The 26,311-nt window shown below is 41.5% G+C and overlaps 1 protein-coding gene across 2 annotated transcripts in view; it reads left to right on the top strand.

Annotated features, from left to right (window-relative positions):
* The window catches only part of LOC307158217 (uncharacterized protein), a 130,099-nt gene that overhangs the window by 85,124 nt on the left and 18,664 nt on the right, over positions 1-26,311 (top strand). For both annotated transcript variants that reach the window (XM_079870617.1, XM_079870618.1), the window contains exons 17-21: positions 21,409-21,531; positions 21,726-21,959; positions 24,773-24,928; positions 25,108-25,293; positions 25,573-25,686. In XM_079870617.1, coding sequence (XP_079726743.1) covers positions 21,409-21,531; positions 21,726-21,959; positions 24,773-24,928; positions 25,108-25,293; positions 25,573-25,686 — 813 coding nt within the window. The remainder of the gene's footprint in view (positions 1-21,408; positions 21,532-21,725; positions 21,960-24,772; positions 24,929-25,107; positions 25,294-25,572; positions 25,687-26,311) is intronic.

Here is a 26,311-nt window from a genome sequence, read left to right as displayed (position 1 = left end):
TAGGTTGACTATTTTATTATTATATTTTATTAACTCTTCGGAGTCTTGGGCTATTTTGGCCATTTTTGAGTACTTTTTATTTTTTTTATTTTGCGACATAAACAAATGTTTACCACACCAATGTTTGGTATTGTTTTTTTCAGCACAACATCACCTATATGAACAGACAATTATTTTTTCACTTTTATGTACTGTATCAACATACTGGACCCAAAATCACACAAAAAACACAAAATCCGAATAGAAAAATTATAGTTTTTTTACTACAAAAAACACAAACATGCTCAATGAAGCATTTTAAAAGGTTTAAAATGTAAACACAAGTTGTAAATGTCAACATATACAGGTAAAATTAAGATATAATCAAGCTATATACAAAAAAAATATGATTTACAAAAAAAAAAGCGAGTGTAGCCATAGGCTTTTTTTTCTCTTTTTAGCTTTGCCACTTTTTAAAAGTTTATGCACACAATTATACAGAGAGCTATATTTAAGGCCTTGCATTCCCAGAGTATGAGGGTTCCCAATTAGTGCAAATACAACATAAAAAAGGTAAAATTGAGATAAAATCTACCTATATACAGCAAAAAGCAGGTGTGGCAATAGGCGTTTTTTTCTTTTCTTTTTTGCTTAGAAACTCTACAAAACACTTCATGTACAATTACACAGACAGCTACATTACAGGGCTTTCATTCCTTGAGTAAGAGGGGTTCCTAAAAAGTGCAAATATACTATACAAAAGGTAAAATGAACACAAAATCAAACTATATATACAACTATTTACAACGAATATCAGGTGAGTTTTTTTTTTATCTGTGCCACTCCTCAAAACAGTTTCTGTCAACAATGAGACCAAAGACATTCGCTTCATTTTCCTTCCACAAAAAACTACCTAAACTATATACACTACTCCTAAACTACTCTCAAAATCTATTCAAACTTTTCCAAAATCTAGCAATAATCTCTCTCTCTCTCTCTCTCTTTCTATATATATGTCTCTCTGTCTACTCCGTCAATCTCCCGACTCCCGCGGGCGCCTTTCAATTTCACTTCTTTGCTCAGTTGGCTCCTCCTCCACTCCCTAAAATGTGCAGCCTGAAGAGCAGAGTCAGCAGATTCACACATTTTTCTCCGTTTTGTTTTATGACAAAAACCGACGAAGTTATGAGAATAAATGCAACGCCTGTCGCATCCCATCTTGCATTCCTTTACGAACGCGTCAATATTTTCAATATTTTTGTATATAAAGTTTAAATGATCATATCTCCGTTTTTACTTGGTCTATCAACACAAAATAAAAAGTAAAATAGAGTTTCAAGCCAGCACTTTCGACAGAAGTGGACAGCAGCGCTCAACGTGACTTTGTTTTTATGCTTCGACGTCTTAAACTGGTCATGTGATTTGATCACGCCGGCGTGATCGGCGACTCGGAAGAGTTAAGGCTATAATGAACAGGCTGCGATGTCAAGATTGCAATGCTGGAATGTGTGTGTGTGTGTGTGTGTGTGTGTGTGTGTGTGTGTGTGTGTGTGTGTGTGTGTGCGGGCGCGATTGAACAGTGGACACATAAAAACATACTCCGTCATTTTGTTCATATAGTACGACATTCAAACTGCAAAGTGTTAACTTATACTTGTGTACAGTCGCAATAAAACACAACATTGTGCTTTTGTAAAATCATTTCAAGCAATCCGCCCCCCGAAAGGCGCTAATTTTAAAATTAAACTAAAATGCTCACGGCTGCACGGGCATTCATAACGGTGCGCATCCACGGTGAGGAACGAGCAGAACATAGAGTGAACGTTTTTTAGTTCATTCCTACTTCCAAAGGAATTCATTGAAAACGCTCGCTCTGCTCCGCACCATTATCAATGTCCGTGCGGACGAATATATTTTACTTTCGTTTTTAAGTTAGCGATTCAAAAGCCCCCAGCGGTGTCACACGTTGATTAACCGGTGGTAAAATAATCTCACCGTCAGTGTTGGGGAGTAACGGAATACATGTACCGGCGTTACGTATTCAGAATACAAATTATGAGTAACTGTATTCCGTTACAGTTACCATTTAAATTGTTGGTATTTAGAATACAGTTATATTATTGAAATCAATGGATTACATGACGATACTTCTCTGTTTCACGAGTTTATTCACTCTCTAAATAAATTAAGGCAACTCCATGCATTTCCCAGAAGCCCCAATATGAAAATAAAAAAAATGCGCGGTTTGCGTGACCAGTCACAATAGAGTCGGAAGAGGACCAGCGGGAGCTAGAGGTAGAGATGGAGCCGGAACAACAGAGCCAGGGCAAGAATGCGTTTCTATCTTGGAAATTCAAACAACATTTCACATTAAAGAAAGAGAAGGGAGCACGAAATATAACTGTGCAGTGCAACCTCTGCTTGCCAGCAACCAACCTCCTATCAGCATCCAACTCTACCTTCAACCTGAAGAAGCATCTTAATGTAGCCTAAGTTTTTTTTTTTTTTTCAAATACGTGCAGTCAAAACTTGAAATATAAATTCTCAGAAAATGCATTAATACCAATAGTGAAACGTCTGTATCTATCCATACTCCCTTAATAAAGGAGTCCAGACATTAGAAAAATATCGGTCTACATGCGTTTATATTTAATATGAGGGAAATAAAACATGCGTGACACAAAAAATCTTTAACTTTTAGGTGCCAATCTGTAATACTACTCACCGGATGAAGAAGGGTTGTCTCTCCACAGAACATAAAATATTTATTTTATTTTATTTTTCGTATTCGCATTTATGAGGAAAAAAAACAATGTTACGGTCGTGACAGTCCTCCGTTACGGACGTGAGCGCTCTGAAAGCGGCACTAAAAGACTGCTTTAAAACTTTCACAGAGACCTCAAACAGAAAGCACAAAGCCTTTCTTTAAAGTGAATTTCGTTTTGTATTAATTGTATCTTAATTTTAATCAATGTTTCATCAACCAATTGCCTGGATTTAAGTAAATATAGCAGACAATAATCAGGACACGGAGGCGTCAGTGCGCAATACAGCGCGTGAACTGGAGCAGGTCTCATAAATCAACGCCCGTTTCACACATACTCAGTTTGCAGTGCGTATGCGGTGCGTATTTTTTTTCCGTACCCATGTTAACAGGTTAGAGCTTTCACACTGCGGTCCGTTTATCCGTCCCAGGAGCGGTGTGTATACAGCAGTGCAGCGATCGTTTCCGCACCGAGTGTATTTCTGCTGTGCCGCAAACGCTGAATTAAAGTGACAGCGCATGTTTCGTGGTCAAAATGAACACAGATTGAGCTGAAAATGTAGTAATTTAACCATAAATGTATTTAATTAAAGAGGCCTACTGCTTTTTTTTCCACAGTCATCTTTTTACTTTAAGACCAGGGTAAAACAATGAAAACTAGGCCTACAGTTTACTTTAACAAGGCGAAATAATGAACAACACTCGTCTGATTCGTGGAGGTTGAAAAACAAGTTATTTGTGGCATGCAAGATTTAGCCTATTGTGTTAAAATTTAAATGCAAAAGAAAAGGCATGAGAGTCGGCTGTTTTTGTAAATTTTAAGTTTAAATTTAAAATGTTCGCGATTTTAATAGCCTACATGTTAAATATGTTACCACTTGCTTGAACAACTTAATCTATATAGAAGTAATGCATTGATTAATACGTTGTTTAAATTGTTTAAACTTGAATACGTCTATTAAAGAGTGTATATGTGTAGGCTACAAAGAAAATTGCACCGGTGACAAAACTTTTTTTAAATAAAAGTTGCTGAAAACTTCTGGATTTGAAATACAAATATTGTGTATGTGTTTGTGGTATCAGTGGATCAGTTACGCACTGCAAACCCATCATATGTGAAAGCACTATAGCGCGTGCTGCTCTCCTGTACCACATATGCACCGCAACACAGCGCATACTGCACACGGAGTATGTGTGAAATGGGCGCTCAGCGTATAAGGTAGTAGACCCTACTTGCCTCACAGACATGTCCACTTTTAAACAGAAAAATTCAACATGAAAGAACTGCTCTCTGCATATGTAATCCGTATGAAATGTGCATTTCTCTCTGGCGCGTTCACTAGGGTACTGCGAAGATCGCGAGTCAGCATCGTCAACTTCATCTTTGTAGCCGACACTGACAAAGAAAACACTTGTTTATTAATAAACAATTAAAATATCTCCTTTCTATATTTGACATATTCATAATTATGACTTTTGCAGGTTCTTTGTGACAGCTTTTAGGTGCTTTATTTGGCCTGTTTATTAAGCAGGATTTGATGGCCAACACTTATAAAATGCAATTCAATGTGGAAGTAATCCAAGTATTCAGAATACGTTACTCAGATTGAGTAACGTAGCGGAATACGTTACAAATTACATTTTTGGGCATGTATTCTGTATTCTGTATTCTGTAACGGAATACATTTTGAAAGTATCCTTCCCAACACTGCTCACCGTCACATACCTAGTATATTTTTATATAGATACAATAGGCCTACCTGATTTTGAACACAAGAGGGCAGTATAGCACTATGAATAACATGATTTATTTATTTTTTGGACTAAAAAACGTTTTTAAACTTAAACAATTCTTAAATTGAAAAAAAAAAAAAGAATAAAATGGGATTAGTTCTGATATTTGTATAATTTTATATAGAAATAAATGGTGTATAATTACATTTTTAGAAGATATGAGGCTTTTAGTTTTTCCTTTTTTGACATTACTTTAATCCCTCGACATAGCAAAACCGTTTGAGATATTTATTATCCATTCACAATTTAGCATCTTTAATGTATTTTCATCATGTTGAAAAAGTTTGGTGGGAATAAAATAAACCACTTAAGAGGAGTGGGTAAAAATTCAGAGGCTGATTTTGCAAATAAATCCACATTCAAACCAAAATATCTGACTTCCTGTTGGTCGGAGCTGATGACTGTAAATTAGAAAGTTGTCCGGCTCGATGAGGCCAATATACATACTGATTTTTTTAACTGTAGGTAAAACTAACCCCACCACTTTTGTCAAAAGCATTTTGAAAGTGACACACTTCCTGCTGCCAGTTGGTGGCGCTATAACTTTGACTCACAAAAGTCACATCCATGTGATCGGCCTCTTACAACGAACACACTGCTGAAGTTTCATCAAAATCAGTTAATGTATGCAGAAGTTATAACACTCTTCGTGTTTCTCTTCTCGCCATAAATTTGTTTCCTCGCCACGGCCAAACCGTTCGAGATATCAAAAATCCATCCACAATTTATCATCCTCAATGTCTTAACTTCATGCTGACCAAGTTTGGTGGCGATCAGATGAATTCTCTAGGAGGAGTATTTCAAATTCCAGAGGATGCAAACAACCCATAATAGTTGACTTCCTGTTGGGCAGAGCTAATAACATAGAGTGTGGAAGTTGTTCAGCCCGATGAGATCTATATGTGTACAAAGTTTCATATTAAAGCTGCAGTCGGCAAGTCTGGCAGATTGGTTGACTTAGCCAAAATTTTGAATGTTTACAACTCTCATGCCCCTCCCCCACTACCAACGAGCACCGTCCCATAGACGTCGTGTTCGTCAGTGCGTGTGTACCTGATTTTCTGTGAACGCGCGCGTCTCTTCAGCATCAATCAACACCATGGACTCGGAGGTAGGCTGCCCTGGCTAATCTAGCCATAGATAGCAATAACAGAGGAATTGGAAGCTTGTTAGTAGATTTTCTCTACACAAAAATATTGTGTAAACATAAGCATACAGGTCATAAACTCTTCCTCCTATAGAATTAACTGTGACAAAACTGGCTTGCAATGAAATATGTTTGAACCAAATTTGATTCATTTAACAATTCTTATGAAGAAAAATAAGCATATCTGCTTTTTCTGTGAGAATCCTAGCTCTCTCTTGATTAATAGTGTCTCCAGCAGTGGAGAACACCCTCTCAGAAGGGGTAGAAGATGCCTGAACACACAGATATGTTTGGGCAAGATCAGCCTTTGGCATCGTGTCCCTCTTCTGCCACCACCAAAGAGTATCATCCGCTGATACAGAGATGGAAGGTATGCCTCTGTACATCAGTATTTCTCGGTCCAGTCATTCAAAAAATGTCTGAGTCTGTTGTGGGGCTGTTTGTAAATCATGATCCTCCTCCGCAAACAGCTTCTCCAAGACTGTCTTCCTGGGGTGTTTTACACGTGGTGTCTGAAAGGTATATCAAGTAAATCTGATGTCCAAAAAACAAATATACTTATGTACTACTTCTATTATTAAAGCTAGTGCCACTGGTAGTAGAACTGTTACTTTACCACCAAAATCTTTAGATCAATGATTTTATTAGTTTATTATATCTTCATCTATGCCACAGGTTTACTATGATTAAAAGGACTTACATAGTTTTCTACCTCCTCCTGTTGCTTCTCTTCCACCTCCTGAGATTAGACTCTGTATGTTGTCTTCCTGCTGTGACTGCTTAACCCCCTGGGGTCGGCGGTATCGCCGGCGATACCAGCTCGCTTTTTTTTTATCAGTGTAAAAGAGATTTATAAATACTCTGTTGACTTTGATTTTCCATAGGAGTTTCATAAATCAATCGATTCTGTTAAGTGTGTATTATTTTTGTGTATACTCACAATAAAAACAAAGTGTTGTGCTTTTTGCCAGATAAAGAAAAATAAACACGAAGCGAGTTCTGCCTTCTCTCTGTCAGTGTAGTCCATTCTGAAACGCGTCCGAAAATGAACAATAACTCAGCGAATACTCAGTCAAACAGACATACAGACACACAGGCATGAAGCTTGAATTCTCTTCTTTTAAATGAAGTAATTTATATAAAAAACAAATATTCTCAGTTCATGTAATCTGTAAGAAAAGAGCGAGATGTCAGTCGTTCTCATCTCATCTAATTATTTTTAATGTGACTCCGCCCACGGAGAGCGCGCGCTATTCAAACGCAAATGACTGAGGCAATCCTGCAAACTTGTGAACGCCCCCGTATCAGCTCGAGAAAACACAAGTTTAATCAGATCATTGTAGCCTACTTGTTTACACCGTCTCGCAGCGCTGTGAGGAATAATAATAATGGAAAATGTACCTCAGAAGTGCGGGTATTTCGAGGAGCAAGGATCCGACTGAGCTGAGGAATACTGTAGTAAGTTTTTTTTTCCTTCTCAAGTGAATCGCATTTCTGTGAGTGAATGAATGAATGAATGAATGAATGAATGGCAGAGATGCGCGCTGTTTACCACAGCTCGCAAAAAGACAGTTTAAATTTAAATCGCCGTTCTGTGTGTGAATGAATGATGATGTTTTAGCAAACTGTATTGCTATACTGAGATGAGTAAAAATCGACTGAAATATGTTGAAATAAAATGTAGGCTATTTGTATAAGCAACGTATTAAACTGCAAATTGACATTTATATGCCCTAATATTTCATAAAAACAACGTTACAGTCAGGCGAAATATGAAAGACAACATTTTGTTGACTAGATTTGGGTACAGTTTTTACTGTAGAATATACTGCCACATCAAATAAGCTTTTGTTTAGCAATTTCTGCTCACATGTGTGTATATATATATATATATATATATATATATATATATATATATATATATATATATAGGCCTATATATATAGGCCTATATATAACATACTATTTTTGTCAAAAATAAAGTCATCAACTAAGATGTTAGCTGTTCCAGTGTTGGCTATATTCAAACTAATGAATACATATGATAAAATGTAGGCCTATAATCATTTTTTTACAAAGAAAGAGTAAAGAGTTTACACTTGAAATATTGTTGAAATTGTAATTATTGTTGTAATTGTAACCGTTTTAATAAAATAGCAAAACATATTTTCAAGATAGATGTAAGCAAAATCTTAAATGGTCAATATAAGTCTTCTTCTAAATATATCTTTTGTCCTTGCATTCATTCTTGTGGCTGAAGTGTCACACCTGAATGACTGGCTCATTATGCAGAGTCATTACGTATACTGGGTGGGACATTGTATTCTCAGGTGTAAACCACCCCTCGTTCACGCCCCCCTCGCATATTGGCTTTCCAAGCAAAACCTGTCTTATAAAACAATACATTGATTTAAATTGTGTGTGAACGATTAGGCTGGATGATTTTCACATCATTTTGAAGCCAGAACTCGAAGCGAAAACATTCATTAGTCAAAAGTATTGTGGACACATATTTAGTATGTGTTTTGTGGTCTTATTTCAGCAACTTTCATTTTTATTTTTTTTCAATAACCACCCATAAACATTATTCTCTTAAAAATTCAAACATATACATGCATCTTGAGCACATATTATGGTAGCCCTGTTTGTGCTATATAGAGTGAATTTACACCTTTGCCATTAACATGTTTATAAATAACTGAAAAAAGCACAAATGTCAGAGCATGTCAGAACACCTCCAGGGCCCAGAAAACCCCTCAGACCCCAGAGGGTTAAAAGAAAAAAAGAACATGTCAGCCCTACGAATGGAACCAGAGTTGAGCATCACAACAGAAATAAACCACAAACTGTGAATCAAATACCTTTTCTGTCTCTCTGGGTGTGGCTGCTACAATTGCTGCAGACCTCAGCCTGTCCCAAATGGCATCACTGTCTATTTTCAACTTGAACCTTGTGTAGGATTGAGTGCAAATCAAATACAAATGAATCTTCCAGGTGATTTGTTCAAACATAATTCCACACAGAACTCAACATTCCAGACACCAAATCACCAACCCCAGAGCCATAAAAGAAGGCTCCAGCCAGTCTACCTAACCAACGAAAACCCCCAGCTAAGAACTTTACGGCCATGCAAGCTTCAAAGAGATGAGCCAAACTAAAGGAAGAACTTGTCAATGTGAGATAGCTTGGAAAAGAATGATTGGCTCAGAGATGGCACAGCTCAGTGCTCCATCAAGATAACAGCAGAGAAGCTGCTGGACTCCACACAGACACAAAACAGACCCCAGTCTCCTTAAGGACCTCTGAATGACCCAGAGTTTTGAAATCACTTCAAACCAAAGAGACTGAGACTTTGACTACAAAAATACATAAAATCATCCCAAAACAATTATTGATGGACTTATAATCAAACATCATGCAACTACATAACTCTATATTGTGTCTGCAATTTATATGTGTGTTTAATATGCTTAGATACCATATAATTCATGTAATTGGTATAACTATTAGGTGTTTGAATGAAAGTGTGTCGTGTTTCATATCAGTATGATCGTATGCTCTTGATTCAAAAGATGGCTTGATTGAAATATGTGTAAAATGTTTCGTATTCTTATAATAGTAATAATATCTAAACTGTGGCCTCTTGTTCTCTCTGCTAGTGCTGGAGAGCAAGGAGATCACAGATAACGCATGATTTACGATAAGAAGAGAATAGAGCCACCTCCTAAATTAAGCCAGTGTCTAATTGGTTAGATCTCTCCTAGGAGGTTGGACAAACATTTTGAGTTTAAAATCTTAGACCCGAACAAAGCTTCGAGCAGAAGAGAAAATGAAAAAGTAGATTCGAAAACCATCATGGAGAAGCCTTGACGGAGAGACCAGACAGACTAGTAGCCTAACCATGTAAACGCACAGACGAAAGAACCCAAATCAAGATCAGAAGAACATGGGTTAAACCACTTTATTCAAGCCATCATCTACTCTCGCCTCAATTTCCTTTCTTTTCCGTGTTGAGTCTCGGTTCTAAGTTAAGTTTTGCAGCAAGATTTCGGTCCACGTTTCTTCTGCAAAGCCAGCTTCAACAGACACTTTCATTCATCCGCCAGCACACCACGTGACTGTCCGCCCCATCTATCCAAGCATGGGGACACCAGCCAACGAACAAACTCAGGAAACCCCCTTTGACGCCGACCAAAGGAATTCCCAAAAGGAACGCAAAACGAGCAAGTAACCTCCAGACTCTTAAGCTGAACTGGTGTATTTTGATATAGATTTAATAACCTACGAAATGATAGAAAGGTTAAATTAATGTTTGATGGGTCGTTCAGGTCATGTCTTATAAGTGCATATAGAATCTTGAGATTTCATCATCTCACTCATCATCTCACTCTTTCCTCACTCTCTTCCTTTCTGCAACTCGTATGAATGTGTGTGTGCGTGTTTGTGTTAGATATTAGTTGTATGTGTTAGAATAATCAATAAAGTCTTGTTTGTATTTTAAAGAGAAGTCTTACTTGTGTTATGTGCTTACGAATTTAATGTCTTAAACTGCTGATCTAAGTTACCTTGCTAATAAATAGTGTTTCACTATATTTTGGATATTTATATCCGTTGCAGAGCTGATAGTTACGGCCGGTTCAAATGAACCCTGAACGAGTCATTTGCTCGGTCGTAATAAGTGATTCTTTCGAATTCCCTATAAATTAATTAATAATTCTTTTGAGCTAAATTGACCTGTTAGAATCACTAATCACTCTATTAACGCTACACTCGGGTCCAACACCGTTGCTTCTTCCAGGAAGTTCTGGACATTTTCATTCTTAAGAAAAAAAAGAAAAAAAAAGAAAGAACAATGAATCATTTACATGAAGACTTTAAATGAATGAGTATCTGTCAAGGAACCTGGTAACGTGTTGAAAGATCAGTCCAGATTTTCTCCTTAATGTTTCTTGCAAATGCAGAGTCTTCGGCCTGGACTGCATAGTGGCACTCCAACTTTTTTAAAATTGGAATGATTTGGCCACATGTAGGGCTTTTTTCCACTAGAAACACAGAGTGTCGACATGTAGAGTACAGACATCAACTCCATGAACTCCTTTGCCTTCCTGAAGTCCTCCATTTGCAGTTTCTCAAGCAGTCTATATAGATATAGATAATATAGATAATCATTTTCCTTAAGCAAGGTAGCACAATAAGTGGTCCTCTCTTGCACCCTACACTAATTTAGTAGTAGTGGTAATCATCACAGAACTTACTTTTCCTTCTCAGATTGTTTTTTTTTATCCACGGGTCCATTATTACTGCTTGAATAGCAGGGAACTGCTCATAGAACCTCTCAATCATCAGATAGAGAGAATTCCATCGTGTCTTTACATCAACAATTAGTGAGTGCTGAGCGAGGTCTGTGAAAAAATGCACATTTTTGTTAGAATAAAATGTAACAAAACATTATATAATCATATTAACTATTTTGCTAAAATCTGATATATATATATATATATACACTGCTCAAAAAATTAAAGGAACACTTTGAAAACACATCAGATCTCAATGGGGAAAAATATCATGCTGGATATCTATACTAATATGGACTGGGTAATGTGTTATGAACGAAAGGATGCCACATCGTTTGATGGAAATGAAAATGATCAACCTACAGAGGATTGAATTCAAAGACACCCCGGAAATCTAAGTGAAAAAATGATGCAGCAGGCTTGTCAATTTTGCTGAAATTTCATTGCAGCAACTCAAAATGGTACTCAGTAGTTTGTATGGCCCCCACGTGCTTGTATGCATGCCTGACAACGTCGGGGCATGCTCCTAATGAGACGACGGATGGTGTCCTGGGGTATTTCCTCCCAGATCTGGACCAGCGCATCACTGAGCTCCTGGACAGTCTGAGGTGCAACCAGGTGATGTCAGATGGACCGAAACACAATGTCCCAGAGGTGTTCTATTGGACGTAGGTCAGGTGAGCGTGGTGGCCCTTCAATGGTATCATTCCTTCATCCTCCAGGAACTGCCTGCATGCTCTCGCCACATGAGGCCGGGCATTGTTGTGCACCAGGAGGAACCCAGGACCCACTGCACCAGCATAGGGTCTGACAATGGATCCAAGGATTTCATCCCGATACCTAATGGCAGTCAGGGTGCCATTGTCTAGCCTGCAGAGGTCTGTGCGTCCCTCCATGGATATGCCTCCCCAGACCATCACTGACCCACCACCAAACCGGTCATGCTGAACGATGTTACAGGCAGCATAACATTCTCCACGGCTTCTCCAGACCCTTACCTGTCTGTCACGCGCTCAGGGTGAACCTGCTCTCATTTGTGAAAACCACAGGGCACCAGTGGCGGACCTGCCAATTCTGGTGTTCAATGGGAAATGCCAATCGAGCTCCCTGGTGCTGGGCAGTGAGCACAGGGCCCACCCGAGGACGTCGGGCCCTCAGGCCACCCTCATGAAGTCTGTTTCTGATTGTTTGGTCAGAGACATTCACACCAGTGGCCTGCTGGAGGTCATTTTGTAGGGCTCTGGCAGTGCTCCTCATGTTCCTCCTCGCACAAAGGAGCAGATACCGGTCCTGCTGATGGTTTAAGGACCTTCTACGGCCCTGTCCAGCTCTCCTAGAGTAGCTGTCTGTCTTCCTGGAATCTCCTCCATGCTCTTGAGACTGTGCTGGGAGACACAGCAAACCTTCTGGCAATGGCACGTATTGATGAGCCATCCTGAAGGAGCTGGACTGCCTGCGCAACCTCTGTAGGGTCCAGGTATCGCCTCATGCTACCAGTAGTGACACTGACCCTAGCCAAATGCAAAACTGGTGAAAAACAGTCCAAAAAGATGAGTAGGGAAAAAATGTCAGTGGCCTCCACCTGTAAAACCATTCCTGTTTTGGGGGTTGTCTCACTGTTGCCCATCTAGTGCACCTACTGTTAATTTAATTAACACTAAAGCAGCTGAAACTGATTACCAACCCCCTCTGTTACTTAACTGACCAGATCAATATCCCAGGAGTTTAACTGACTTGATGCTATTCTCTGATTAAAAAGTGTTCCCTTTATTTTTTTGAGCAGTGTATATATATATATATATATATATATTTTTTTTTTTTTTTTTTTTTTTTTACATCAAAATATTAACATTTTACTGTAAAGTCTAATTAAAACAGAAATTCATGTGTGCTTACTCAGTAATTGCTGCTTTTCCATCAGAATGACCTTTGCCATGTGGGACCTCATCCAAACAACTATAGCGCATACTCTTGCAGACCAATTGCAAACGGTGCTGAATTTGTTAATTTTTTGTGCTGCGAGATTTAATGTGTGTGCAAAGCAGCTGGTCTTCAAAACCTGCATCTTCTTCATAGCAACATCCATATTCGCTGCATTGTCCACTGTTGCTGCAACAACCTTTTCTCTAACTTCAAATTCCTTCAGTATTGCTTCAACTTCTTCGGCCACAGCATCACCAGTCTGGGCTTCATATACTGCCTTAGTTTTGAGGACTTTCCCTACAGTGGTGCCCTGTCTGGTGTAATGGAGTGTGACTGTGAGGTAATGGTCCTGGGTCAGGCTAGTCCATCCATCTGCTGTGATGGCTGCCTTTGTAACATCCTTGACAGCAGATAACAAGTTTTCTTTTTCAACTTGGTACCAGGCAGGGATCAAGCTGTTGCCAAGGTAGTCCCTTGAAGGTGGCTTATACCTGGGGTTTATTGTCGTGATCATCTCCCAACACATTATTCATGTAAATTAAATAATGTGATAATTAACATGGAATTTTAATGCTAGCTGTACTCTATATATAACATAAAAGTATTAATTTGATTTGCCTCAATCAGGAAGACTCGCCTAACTTGTTAAATGTTCACCAAACATTTCACCACATACCGAAAATCTGGTTGGTCCACAGTTGAGAATGGGTGTAACCCTTTCACCACGAACTTGGTTACTGCTCGGTGACACTCGTTTACCTTCTCCTCGTTTAGTTTTCTTCCCAGAGCAGCGAGTGTGAATGGCGAACACATTTCTTCACTCGTAGTTGAGCAGCCTGTCGACTGGGAGCTAATGATTTCATCCTGCCTATCATCTAAAATGGATATTGGATATAATTATACACAAACACAGTACAGTGTTTTCGTAGAATATGCCTGTTATTGTCATGATAAACCACTGGAAGCAATAGCAGGTGAACAAGTGTTTATTAGGACTCAACACTCAAAACATGAATATCACTCAAAGTCAATGAGGAAGTTCCTTCTCCGGGTGCGCTCGCGAAATCGCTTCTCTATCCACTCAACTGACGGGTACTCTCAGGGGAAGACGCTCAGGCTTGGTCACACAGGGACTTCGATGGTCTGGTGCTCGGTGCTCGGTGCTCGGTGCTCGGTGATCGGTGCTCGGGTGCGGTGAAACAACAGGAACATCCACTGAAGATGACGACAACCCGGAAGACGACACGAACACACATGAAGGACTGCAAACAACGGATGGACACTGGAATGGAGAGATGAGTGAGTATATGTAGAGAATGGTAATGTGAAACAGCTGAGGTGGGGAATGAGATGATTGCAGGCAGCTGGAGCACTGAACAAACACGCGAGCGGGACAACGCCCACTCACGCAAACTCACAGACATGTAAACAAACAGTTACACGAGACACAGAGGAAACGATGAATTTTCAACCGTGACAGTACCCCCTCTCCTAGGAATGCCTCACGGCATTCCCAGACCTCCTTACCTGTCGATTGAAATCATCGATAAGGGAGTGATCCAGGATGTCACGAGCAGGAACCCAACTCCTCTCCTCCGGACCGTAACCTTCCCAATCCACCAAGTACTGAAATCCGCGTCCCCTCCGCCTAGAATCCAGGATGCGACGGACCGAATAGGATGGTTCCCCGTCTACGAGTCGCGGCGGTGGGGGAACCGGGACTGGCGGATTAATACGTGAAAAAAACACAGGCTTGACTTTAGAAACGTGGAAGACGGGGTGAATTCTCCTGTACGCCGGAGGAAGATTGAGGCGGACTGCCACCGGACTAACAATCTTGGTGACAGAAAACGGGCCAATGAATTTCGGAGCTAGTTTATTCGACACGGAACGAAGAGGAATGTTCTTAGTAGAAAGCCACACTTTGGAACCGACGACGTATACGGGAGGCCTTGACCGGTGGCGATCGGCCTTGGCCTTGGTGCGCTCCCGCACTTGGAGGAGTGTCTCTCGGGCCCTCGTCCAAGTACGGTGACACCTCTGGATGAAGGAGTGGGCGGAGGAGACCGCGACTTCGGATTCAGCACTAGGAAAAACAGGTGGTTGGTACCCTACACTACACTCAAACGGAGATAGGCCCGTGGATGACACTGGCAACGTATTGTGGGCGTACTCCACCGTAGAAAGTTGTTGACTCCAGGAGGAAGGATTCCTGGAGACCAAACATCGTAACGTTCTTTCCAAATCTTGGTTGGCTCTCTCAGTTTGACCATTGCTCTGGGGATGGAACCCAGAGGACAGACTGACCGTCGCCCCCAGCAATCTACAAAACTCTCGCCAAAATCTGGACACAAACTGGGGTCCCCTGTCAGAAACCACGTCTGTCGGGAGGCCATGTAACCGAAAGACGTGGTCAACGACTGCCACCGCTGTCTCCTTGGCTGAAGGTAATTTGGGCAAGGGAATAAAGTGGGCTGCCTTCGAGAATCGGTCCACCACGGTCAAAACTACCGTGTTACCCTGGGAGGGTGGGAGGGCGGTGATAAAATCTAGAGCGATGTGGGACCAAGGTCTCGAAGGCACCGACAGCGGTTGAAGTAACCCATCTGGGGGTCGTTTGGACGACTTACCAGTGGCACAACTAGAGCAAGCCAAAACAAAATTGTGAACGTCACGAGCCATAAGAGGCCACCAGAATCGCTGCTTAACTAGAAATATGGTACGACTCACCCCTGGATGGCAAGCTAGACTGGAACAATGACCCCACTGGATAACGTCTGATCGTAATCCCTCCGGCACAAATAAACGGTTAGGTGGACCTCCCAAGTGAGCGAAGAGATAATTAGGGTCTCAGGAAAAATGCGCTCGGGAGTAGATTCGTGTTCGGGACGATCAAAAATACGCGACAAAGAATCGGGTTTGATGTTCTTGGAACCCGGACGATAGGAAAGAGTAAAATCGAAACGGCCGAAAAAAAGTGCCCACCGAGCCTGCCTGGAGTTCAATCTTTTGGCGGATCTAATGTACTCCAAATTCTTGTGGTCAGTCCAGACTATAAAGGGTACCCCTGAACCCTCCAACCAGTGACGCCATTCCTCCAATGCTAGCTTGACTGCCAACAACTCACGGTTGCCAATGTCATAATTTCGTTCAGCAGGAGATAATCGATGTGACAAAAACGCGCAGGGATGCATTCTGTCGTCTGAAGGAGAGCGTTGTGAAAGAACTGCACCTACCCCCACCTCTGACGCATCGACCTCTACCACAAACTGACGTGAAGCATCAGGGGCAATTAAGATTGGAGCTGAAACAAAGCGGCTCTTGAGTTTGGCAAACGCAGCCTCAGCTGCGTCTGACCACCTGAACGCAGTTCTGGGAGAGGTCAAGGCAGTCAGAGGTGCGGCTAGTTGGCTGAAATTGCGAATAAAACGCCGATAGAAGTTGGCGAATCCCAAAAACCGCTGCAGGGCCTTGCGGGAATCTGGGATTGGCCACTCTACCACAGCCTTAACCTTGTCAGGATCCATAAGCATACCTTCAGCCGACACGATGTGTCCCAGAAAAGGAACCGACTGTGCATGGAAAACGCATTTCTCCGCCTTGACAAAAAGCCCATTCTCTAACAACCTTTGAAGCACTAGTCGTACATGTTGCACATGTTCCTGGAGAGACGAAGAAAAAATCAATATGTCATCCAGGTAAACATATATGAATTGATCGATCATGTCTCGCAACACATCATTGACTAGTGCCTGGAAGACTGCGGGACTATTGGAAAGCCCAAAAGGCATAACCAAATATTCAAAATGCCCCCTAGGGGTGTTAAAAGCAGTCTTCCATTCATCCCCCTTCCTGATGCGGACCAAATGATAAGCATTACGCAAGTCCAGTTTTGTGAAGAGTGAGGCTCCCTGCAACCTCTCGAAGGCTGAAGACATCAACGGCAAAGGATAAGTATTCTTTACCGTGATGTTATTCAACCCTCGGTAATCAATGCAAGGTCGCAGAGATCCGTCTTTCTTCCCCACAAAAAAGAACCCCGCCCCCGCTGGAGAAGAGGAAGGACGGATGAACCCGGTTGCCAGAGAATCAGAAATATATTTCTCCATAGCCTCCCTCTCCGGAACTGAGAGTGAATAGATCTTGCCCTTAGGCGGAGACTTACCTGGCAGTAAATCTATTGCACAGTCATAGGGATGATGCGGAGGGAGAGAAGCAGCCCTTGACTTACTGAACACTTCACTCAGGTCCCGGTACTCCTCGGGCACGTTTGATAAGTCCACTGCTTCCTCCTGAAACACAGGGACAGAAACAACAGAACAAGCAGACACTAGACACGAACTATGACACTCAGTGCTCCAAGCTGAGATGGTTCTCCTTTTCCAATCGATACGTGGGTTGTGCAAGCTAAGCCAGGGGTGTCCTAAAACTATGGGTGTGAGTTGTGAGTCCGTAATGTAAAATGAAATAGTTTCGGCATGATTTCCTGATGTGATGAGGGTAAGTCTTTCGGTTGCTTGAGAGATAGTAGGTAGAGTTTGTCCGTTAAGTGCATTGACTGTGATTTTCTGGGGAAGTGTTCGGAAGGGAATCTCTAACTGTAGTGCAAACCGGTGATCCATGAAGTTACCTTCGGCTCCAGAGTCTATGAGTGCACTGCAGTGGTGATCGTGAGTAGACCATCTCAGTCTTACCGGGAGGATGGTGGAAGTGGATGAGGTCTTTCCTGCGGAGATCCCACCCGATAGTAGCCTCATACTTACTATCGGGCTGGGCCTTTTACCGGACAACCATGAGCAAAATGTCCGGTGCCACCACAGTATAGACAAAGGCCCTGGGATCTCCGCCTTTCTCTCTCCTCCCGGGAAAGCCGAGCTCGCCCCACCTGCATGGGCTCGGGATCGTGGGGACCGAACGCGTCCAGGCCGCTGGACCGCTGGTTCTCCATCCCGCCGCGAACCGGGTTGGGTGACGTCCTCTGACCAATCCGAGACAGTCGGGCGTCCACCCTCAAGGCCAGGCGATGAGCTCATTGAGAGAAGATGGGAGGTCCAGGGCGTAGATCTCTCTCTGGACACGTTCGGCCAGCCCATGCAGGAAATGATCCCACTGCGCCTCCTCATTCCAGCGACACTCGGCCGCCAGGGTCTTAAACTCGATGGAATAATCAGACACGGAACGATCTCCTTGGCGTAGATCCGCCAAGACCCTGGCAGCCTCCTTCCCCGCGACGGCCCGATCAAAGACGCGTTTCATCTCCGCCGCGAGTGCCTGGAACGAGGAGCAGCACTGGTCTTGGTTCTCCCACACTGCAGTTCCCCAAAGCGCCGCTCTCCCAGTCAGCAGCGTGAGCACGAATGCCACCTTTGCCTCCTCCCTCTCAAAAGTTCTGGGCTGTAATGAGAAATGCATACTGCAACGGGTTAGAAACGGACGACAATGGTTAGGCTCACCAGAGTACAGCTCAGGAGTGGGCAATCTGGGCTCAGACTGGGAGAGAGGCACGGCTGGTGTAGGAGGAACTGCGAGTGCTTCCGGAGGTGCTGGCGCAGTGGGAGGTTGCAGCTGATGGAATCGCTGGGTGAGCTCGGACACCTGTGTGACAAGAGCCTGAATAGCACGTCCTGTCTCCCCCTGGTTGCGATCCTGTGCATCCATCCGGCCAATGCACACGCGAATGAATTCCTCCAATGAAGCAGATGAATCACCCGCTGCTCCCGTTTCTTGGTCCATCCGTTCTGTCATGATAAACCACTGGAAGCAATAGCAGGTGAACAAGTGTTTATTAGGACTCAACACTCAAAACATGAATATCACTCAAAGTCAATGAGGAAGTTCCTTCTCCGGGTGTGCTCGCGAAATCGCTTCTCTATCCACTCAACTGACGGGTACTCTCAGGGGAAGACGCTCAGGCTCGGTCACACAGGGACTTCGATGGTCTGGTGCTCGGTGCTCGGTGATCGGTGCTCGGGTGCGGTGAAACAACAGGAACATTCACTGAAGATGACGACAACCCGGAAGACGACACGAACACACATGAAGGACTGCAAACAACGGATGGACACTGGAATGGAGAGATGAGTGAGTATATGTAGAGAATGGTAATGTGAAACAGCTGAGGTGGGGAATGAGATGATTGCAGGCAGCTGGAGCACTGAACAAACACGCGAGCGGGACAACGCCCACTCACGCAAACTCACAGACATGTAAACAAACAGTTACACGAGACACAGAGGAAATGATGAATTATCAACCGTGACAGTTATTTGTAAGACGCCAGTGATGTTTAAAGGGTTAATTCACCCAAAAATGAAAATTATGTCAGTAATTACTCACCCTCATGTTGTTCCAACCCCGTAAGACCTTCGTTCATCTTCGGAACACAAATTAAGATATTTTTGATTAAATCTGAGAGCTGATCACTCCTCCATAGGCTTCTAAGTGATTGAAACTTGCTGGCCCGGAAAAGTTATTAAAGAGATCGTTAATATAGTCCAAGTGACTCCAGTGGCTCAATCTTAAGTTTATCAAGCGACGAGAGTACTTTTTGTGCGCAAAAACAAACAAAAATAACGACTTTATTCTACTATTCATTTCCTTCTCTCTGAAAAAAAAAATCTGCCTTAAAGGGCACCTATTATGCCCCTTTTTAGAATATGTAATATTGGTCTTGGGTGTCCCCAGAATGTATTTGTGAAGTTTCAGCACAAAATACCCCACAGTTCATTTATTATAACCATTTGAAAATGTCATTTTTGGGGCCTGTTTTAAAAAGAGCTGTTTTGGCGTCTACCACTTTAAATGTAAATGAGCTGCATATCCCCGCCCTGCTGCTGGACCTAGATGATGAAGAGACTCCGGCACAGAATAAACACGAATGAGAATGGACTAAACGTCTCGGAATGGTTATTTGATACATTTATGTACTTACAAAGTTTTAATCGCGTCCCTTTTGCCATTATGGATGTGCAACACACACACACGAACTGTGATAACGTTCGCGCAATTTTTTGAAACTACACACACACACACACACACTACTGTGAAGTAGCCTACAAACGAATTTTTTTTTATTATTTCTTAAGGGGAGGGAGATAGACGTTTATATAGCCTACTGTCTGTGGAGATAGAGCAGACCTTAATTTATTTACATTTGTTATTGCTGCAAAAATGCCTACGTGACATAAAACTGTCTGACGTTGTTTGTTGAGACATCCTATGACGACGACAATAAATAGCTTTAGACGCATTTGTTGTTGGACTGGCTGACATCGATTGAAATGACTATTTGCTCAAAAATCATAAAATACACTTACTTTTTCTGGAGGTGACGTTGGATCGCGAATTAGGCAACGATCCACACTCTAGGATTAGCTTTGACCCTCGTTAACAGTCAGTCAGAAAATGAATCTCGTATTTAGGAAGTTTAAGTGGTGCCTTTTCTTCATAAATAAAATCCATCCGCTGCGTTTTCAGTGGCTCTGATGTCAGTGAAGACTAGTATGTCCATTCTTACATCCCACAACACACTTCTTAGGAGACATTACCGGCTGTCGCTGAAATAATGGAGGATGCAGATCACCGAGGGCGGGGTCTATGCCAAAACCAGATGTCAATCAAATCACGTCGGTGGGGCTTAGCTCATTTCTACGTCACAGTGAGGAAAATCTAGAACAGGGTGTTCTGAGACAGTGCTTATGATTTATTGAGATAGTAAAAAAACTACTGGATGGATTTTTATCATTCTAGGGTGGTTTTGCTCACACACTGCCAACACACATTTATGTTCAAACACCATGTAAAAGTGAATTTTGCATAATAGGTGCCCTTTAAAACTTGAAAGAAATAAAGATTTGACATTTATTGTGATAATTATTGATATCAACTGATATAAAACAATTATCGTGATAATTTTTTTTGGCCATATAACCCAGCCCTAATAGGTACTCTATCGTTCAAAACTTTGTGTTTGGTAAGATTTTTTTTTTTATGTTTTTGAAAGAAGTCTCTTAAGCTCAGCAAGGCTGAATTTATTTGATCAAAAAAACAGTAATATTGTAAAAATATTATTGCTGTTTTGGTTACACTTTATTTTAAAGTGTCCTTGTTACAATGTGTAATGAGTAATATTATTAACATGTACTTACTATAGAGTTATGATTAGGGTTTTGTTTAGGGTTAGTTGAATGTAATTATTCATAATTTGCAGTTATTACTACTGTAAGTACATGTAACAAGGACACTGCAAAATAAAGTGTTATCACTGTTTTCTATTACGATATATTTTAAAAATGTAATTCATTCCTGTGATGCGAAGCTGAATTTTCAGCATCATTACTCCAGTCTTCAGTGTCACATGATCCTTCTGAAATCATTCTAAAATGCTGATTTGCTGCTCAAAAATATGGGCAGTGCCTGATATGGGCATGTAAACAATCTTGTTGTTTCTGGCTTTTGAAACTAGATTTTTAAGAACATTTTTGTTGAAATCGCTTCTTTCTTTCCAGGCTTTAGTGGTCAGAACTGCGAGGAGAACATTGATGACTGTCCAGACCATCGCTGCCTTAACGGAGGGACCTGTGTGGATGGAGTGAACACCTACAATTGCCAATGCAAGCCAGAGTGGACAGGTACCAACTGCCTACTCAAACCCTACACTTCAATTACAGCTAGACACAAAGACATTTTTGAATCAGTAAGGCTAACAAGGTTTCATTGGGTAAAATCTCTTTTTTTTTATTGGCGTTGTCAATAAAACATGCTGTACATGCTGTATTTTGCAATGAAATTAACAGCTATAAGTATTTATATATTAATTCCTCAGGTCAGTTCTGTACCAAAGACTTCAACGAGTGCGATATGATGCCCAATTCCTGCCAGAACGGTGGTACATGCTTGAACACGCAGGGGGGATACAACTGTGTGTGTGTGAACGGCTGGACAGGGGATAACTGCAGCGAGAACATCAATGACTGCACAGATGCTGCCTGCCACGCAGGAGCCACATGTCATGATCGGGTGGCCTCCTTCTTCTGTGAATGTCCTCACGGGCGCACGGGTGTGCATAGTGTTTTCACATGCAACTGAATCTTGGTTTGAGGCACTCATTTCTTTTATTGGAGCATTAGCTTTACGAGAGCTTTGAGAAAAAACACTGAAGATAATTTAAAGACCCTATTTTTACTTTAATGGACCACTTATTTTACTTATTTTCTATTAAAAAAGAAGTTAAGATGGGACATATCAATTTGCTTTTTTAATCTGCTAAAATGAATTTAGTCCATATTGTATGTACACTTGCACATACAGTAGATGATGTAAAGCTAATTGCCATGGATTGAGTGTCATGACATTATGTGTAAAACTTTATTTTACATTGTTCTTGTTACACATCTTACATGTAGTTGCTATAGTAATTACTATAAATTGTGCATAATTGCATGCAACTAACCTAAACCACATCTTAATCCTAATCAGGGTTTGGTATTATGCATGTGGATTTCAGCAGTGGCGTGTAACGCAGTCACTCCTACTAGCCAATTTGGCAGGTTGAATTATATATATAATATATGCATGTTTCAATTGTAGTCTTTTAAAAATCATCTGAAATAATAAACTAAGTGCAATTTAGTGTTGTCAAAAATATAGATTTTTCGATAAATATCGATAACGAAATATCTGAAACGCTTCCAATACTAATTTTCCGCAGAATTGATACATGATACAAGCTGTGCTTTCTCATCTCTCTGACAGCGAGTTGACACACAAACCTGTCTCCCCTCTCTCACTCGTCTCATTTGCTTCGAATGAAATGCCTCGGCTTAGGATTACGCGTATTTTGCATAATTTTACTCATTCCTTCATCTTTTGTGCTCACACCCAAAGTTCGCACACATAAAGCTGCCTCTCAGTACTAAATTGAGTTCTTTTTCACTGCTTATTACACTTAAACAGTCAAAAACACATAAAATAATGTAAAAAAAATGCTGGTTTTGGCGAGTATTCATGTAACACAGTCAGTTATGTTTTAAGTGCACGTAAACAGTTGAGAAAGAAAATCCATGTGTAACAGTATAATGGATCTGTGCGTCAGGTTTTAAAGTGACAGCAGCCTAATATACCTGCTGCTAAATTTTGAGATAATATCTAGCTACAGTGGCTGGGGAGAAAAAAAGTTCATGTCAAGCCCCGAACCTAACCCTATAGTCAGTACATGTAGTTAATTATTATTACTCAGTACTTAAATGTATAATTACACTGTAACACGGACACCTTAAAGGTCCCATGGCATGGAAATTTCACTTTATGAGGTTTTTTAACATTAATATGAGTTCCCCTAGCCTGCCTATGGTCCCCCAGTGCCTAGAAATGGTGATAGGTGTAAAACAAGCCCTGGGTATCATGCTCCGCCTTTGAGAAAATGAAATCTGCCAATCTGGAATCTTCCCTATATGTCGTCATAAGGTGAAAGGTTACCTCCCCTTTCTCTGCTTTGCCTGCCCAGAGAATTTGGCCCGCCCATGAGAAAATGAGCTACGACCGTGCGAGCGCGATATTGGTTTTTCCTTGAGAGACATCATGGCTTGCAAACGAGCTATCCGCTAGCTGACCCCCCATAAGCAGGCCGTCAAAAAAAAGTGTCTCTGTAGGCAGCCTAGGCTCTGAGATTTGCACACAAAAACAATTGGTTTCACCAACCACTCAAAACCAAAACAAATAGTGTTCCAACCAATCACCGACAGGGGAGGGTGTTGTGAGGTTTTGAGCCAGCTTCTTCTTCAGCTCCGACTTTGCGTGCAGCCGTGCAGCCGTGCATGAGCACAAAACCTCACAACACCCACCTCTGTCGGTGATTGGTTGGAACACTATTTGTTTTGGTTTTGAGTGGTTGGTGAAACCAATTGTTTTTGTGTGCAGATCTCAGAGCCTAGGCTGCCTACAGAGACGCTTTTTTTGACGGCCTGCTTATGGGGCGGGCAGCTAGCGGATCGTTAGGAAAGATTCGATGAATGTGATCTTTTTTTTTTTTGGGCCTGAAATCACTGATACAACCTTTAAGACTTCAATATACGTGGACATGGAGAACTTTGTCATTAAAAAATGAGCCAGCGTACAGTCTTCTCTAAACTACAAAGATTACTGATACAGCTTTAAAACGATAGCAAATCAGAGCAACATGAAAAGCCAACAACGTAGGCTTAGCGTTAGCTACATGATAATAACTGTAACAGCATACATAAACAAACCAACTAAAGTACCGTATCCAGACACAATATTTTAAACTAACCATTCGGAGACGTCCTGCTGTAGCTGCTGAGTTGCAACTTCTTCAGGTGCTTCTCCATCCGGATCAGATTCTGTGTCAAACTGGAAAGCTTGAACGACTGCGTGTCTACGAGCCATTGCGATACATCCACTGTAAACATTAACGCATGGTACCGTGGCCGCAGGCTGGTCAAAGCCACACCCCCACCCTCCACCTTGCCCCACCTCTCTCCTCCTCATTAGCATTTAAAGCTACAGACAGAAATGGCACGTCCTAAGGAAAGCTCATTGTGGGACAGGCTCGTAGTGGCTGTAATTCTGCACTAAGGCTGAATTTCGGGAAAGAGACTTCAGATACAGTATTAGGGGACCACTAAGGCCTATATAAAAGCATCCAAAAAGCAGCATGCCATAGGATCTTTAAAATAAAGTGTAACCAACATTTGTTTTGATTTCATGAGGTCTTTAAAACCTGCCATGCTGGTGTGATCGTACGTGCGAAAGGGTTAAAACCTGCCATGCTGTTTAAATTGGAGACATTCACTCATTTTTATTGTCATACATTTCTGTACAAACTTACTTTTATTGTGTGTATCGATGTCTTAGGTCTGCTGTGTCACCTGGATGATGCTTGCATTAGGAACCCATGTCAGAAAGGCTCAAACTGTGACACCAACCCAGTCAACGGCAAGGCCATCTGTACCTGTCCTCTGGGTTATGTTGGCCCAGCCTGTGACCAAGACCTTGACGAATGCTCACTGGGTGAGTAATGGCTTCTTTAAAAAAAACACCTGAATAAAATGAACAATTGAACAACACAGCAACCACCCAGAACACCCTAGCAACCACTTAAAACACCCTGCCAACCTGAAAGTATTAGTGATCAAAAGATGGATTTAAAAAAAAAAATTTTTTAAAGGCGTTTTGTGTCTCTTTTTTAGGTGCAAACCCTTGTGAACATACTGGAAAGTGTATAAACACAAAAGGTTCCTTCCAGTGTAAATGTCTGCAGGGATATGTTGGTTCTCAATGTGAATTGGACATAAACGAGTGCATGTCCAACCCATGCCAGAATGATGCTACCTGTTTGGATAAAATTGGAGGCTTCCATTGCATCTGTATGCCAGGTAATCCAAAAAAATTGCTGCATTTGGTTTTGGACACAGTCTATATCTAAATGCTCACTATATATTACCTCATACTGGTGACGTCATTACCTCACATGACCAACCTGTGATCCAATAAATAGCTTTTTTTTTGGCTGTAGCTCTAATTATACTGATGCCTGTCTACATAAAGCTGATATATTGTGTTTATTATAGACAAAAGAAACACTAATAGCATCGCTAAGGCAGGCTGAATTCTCTTGTTAGATCTGGAGCTAATTCCCCTATGCTAATTGGCAGGGTACGAGGGAGTCTTCTGCCAGATCAATACTGATGAGTGCTCCAGCATGCCCTGCCTCAACAATGGGAAGTGCATTGACAAGATCAACTACTACCAATGTGAATGCCCCACAGGTGAGCATACAGGGGTCAATCACCTCCCAGGACAGAATAGGGAGGAGAACACTAATCCCTCATTTTACAGCATTTTTATACAAGTGCCTAAAACTTTCACAGAACTGTTGCTTTGCAGGTAGGTTTCTTCAAGCATCTTGGAGACGTTGCCACAGTTCTTCTGGGCTTAGTCTGTTTCAGTTTTTTCTGTTTCTTCATGTAATCAAAGACAGACTCGATGATGGTGAGATCAGATCATTCCGGCTGTTGTCAGACTGTTGGCACACAAAATCTCTGTTTTTTATACAATTAATTACTGTTATTAATTACAATTCTTACAATTAATGGCAAAAGGAATGTTTGGAAATGTAAACTGATATTTCCTACTGATACACTACAGCCTGTCACGAAACTGCTCCGAGGCTCGAAGGTGAGATCCAATTGCAGCTTTATTAAGGGGCAATCCAGACACGTAATCCAATAAACAGGCAATGGGTCAAAACACAGGTAGACAGTCCAAACAAACAAAACAAAAACAAGACAGGCAGGGGTCAGAGGCAAGAGAGTAATCCAAGGAACAGGCAAGAAATCCGAAAACCAAGAAACAAGAAAACCAGGAAAACGCTCAGAGTTGAAGTGTGACACT

The sequence above is a fragment of the Squalius cephalus genome (assembly GCF_949319135.1).
Source record: "Squalius cephalus genome assembly, chromosome: 5".
Taxonomy (NCBI): domain Eukaryota; kingdom Metazoa; phylum Chordata; class Actinopteri; order Cypriniformes; family Leuciscidae; genus Squalius; species Squalius cephalus.
Note: the sequence above shows the minus strand (reverse complement) of the source record. Positions and strands in the feature narration are given on the sequence as shown.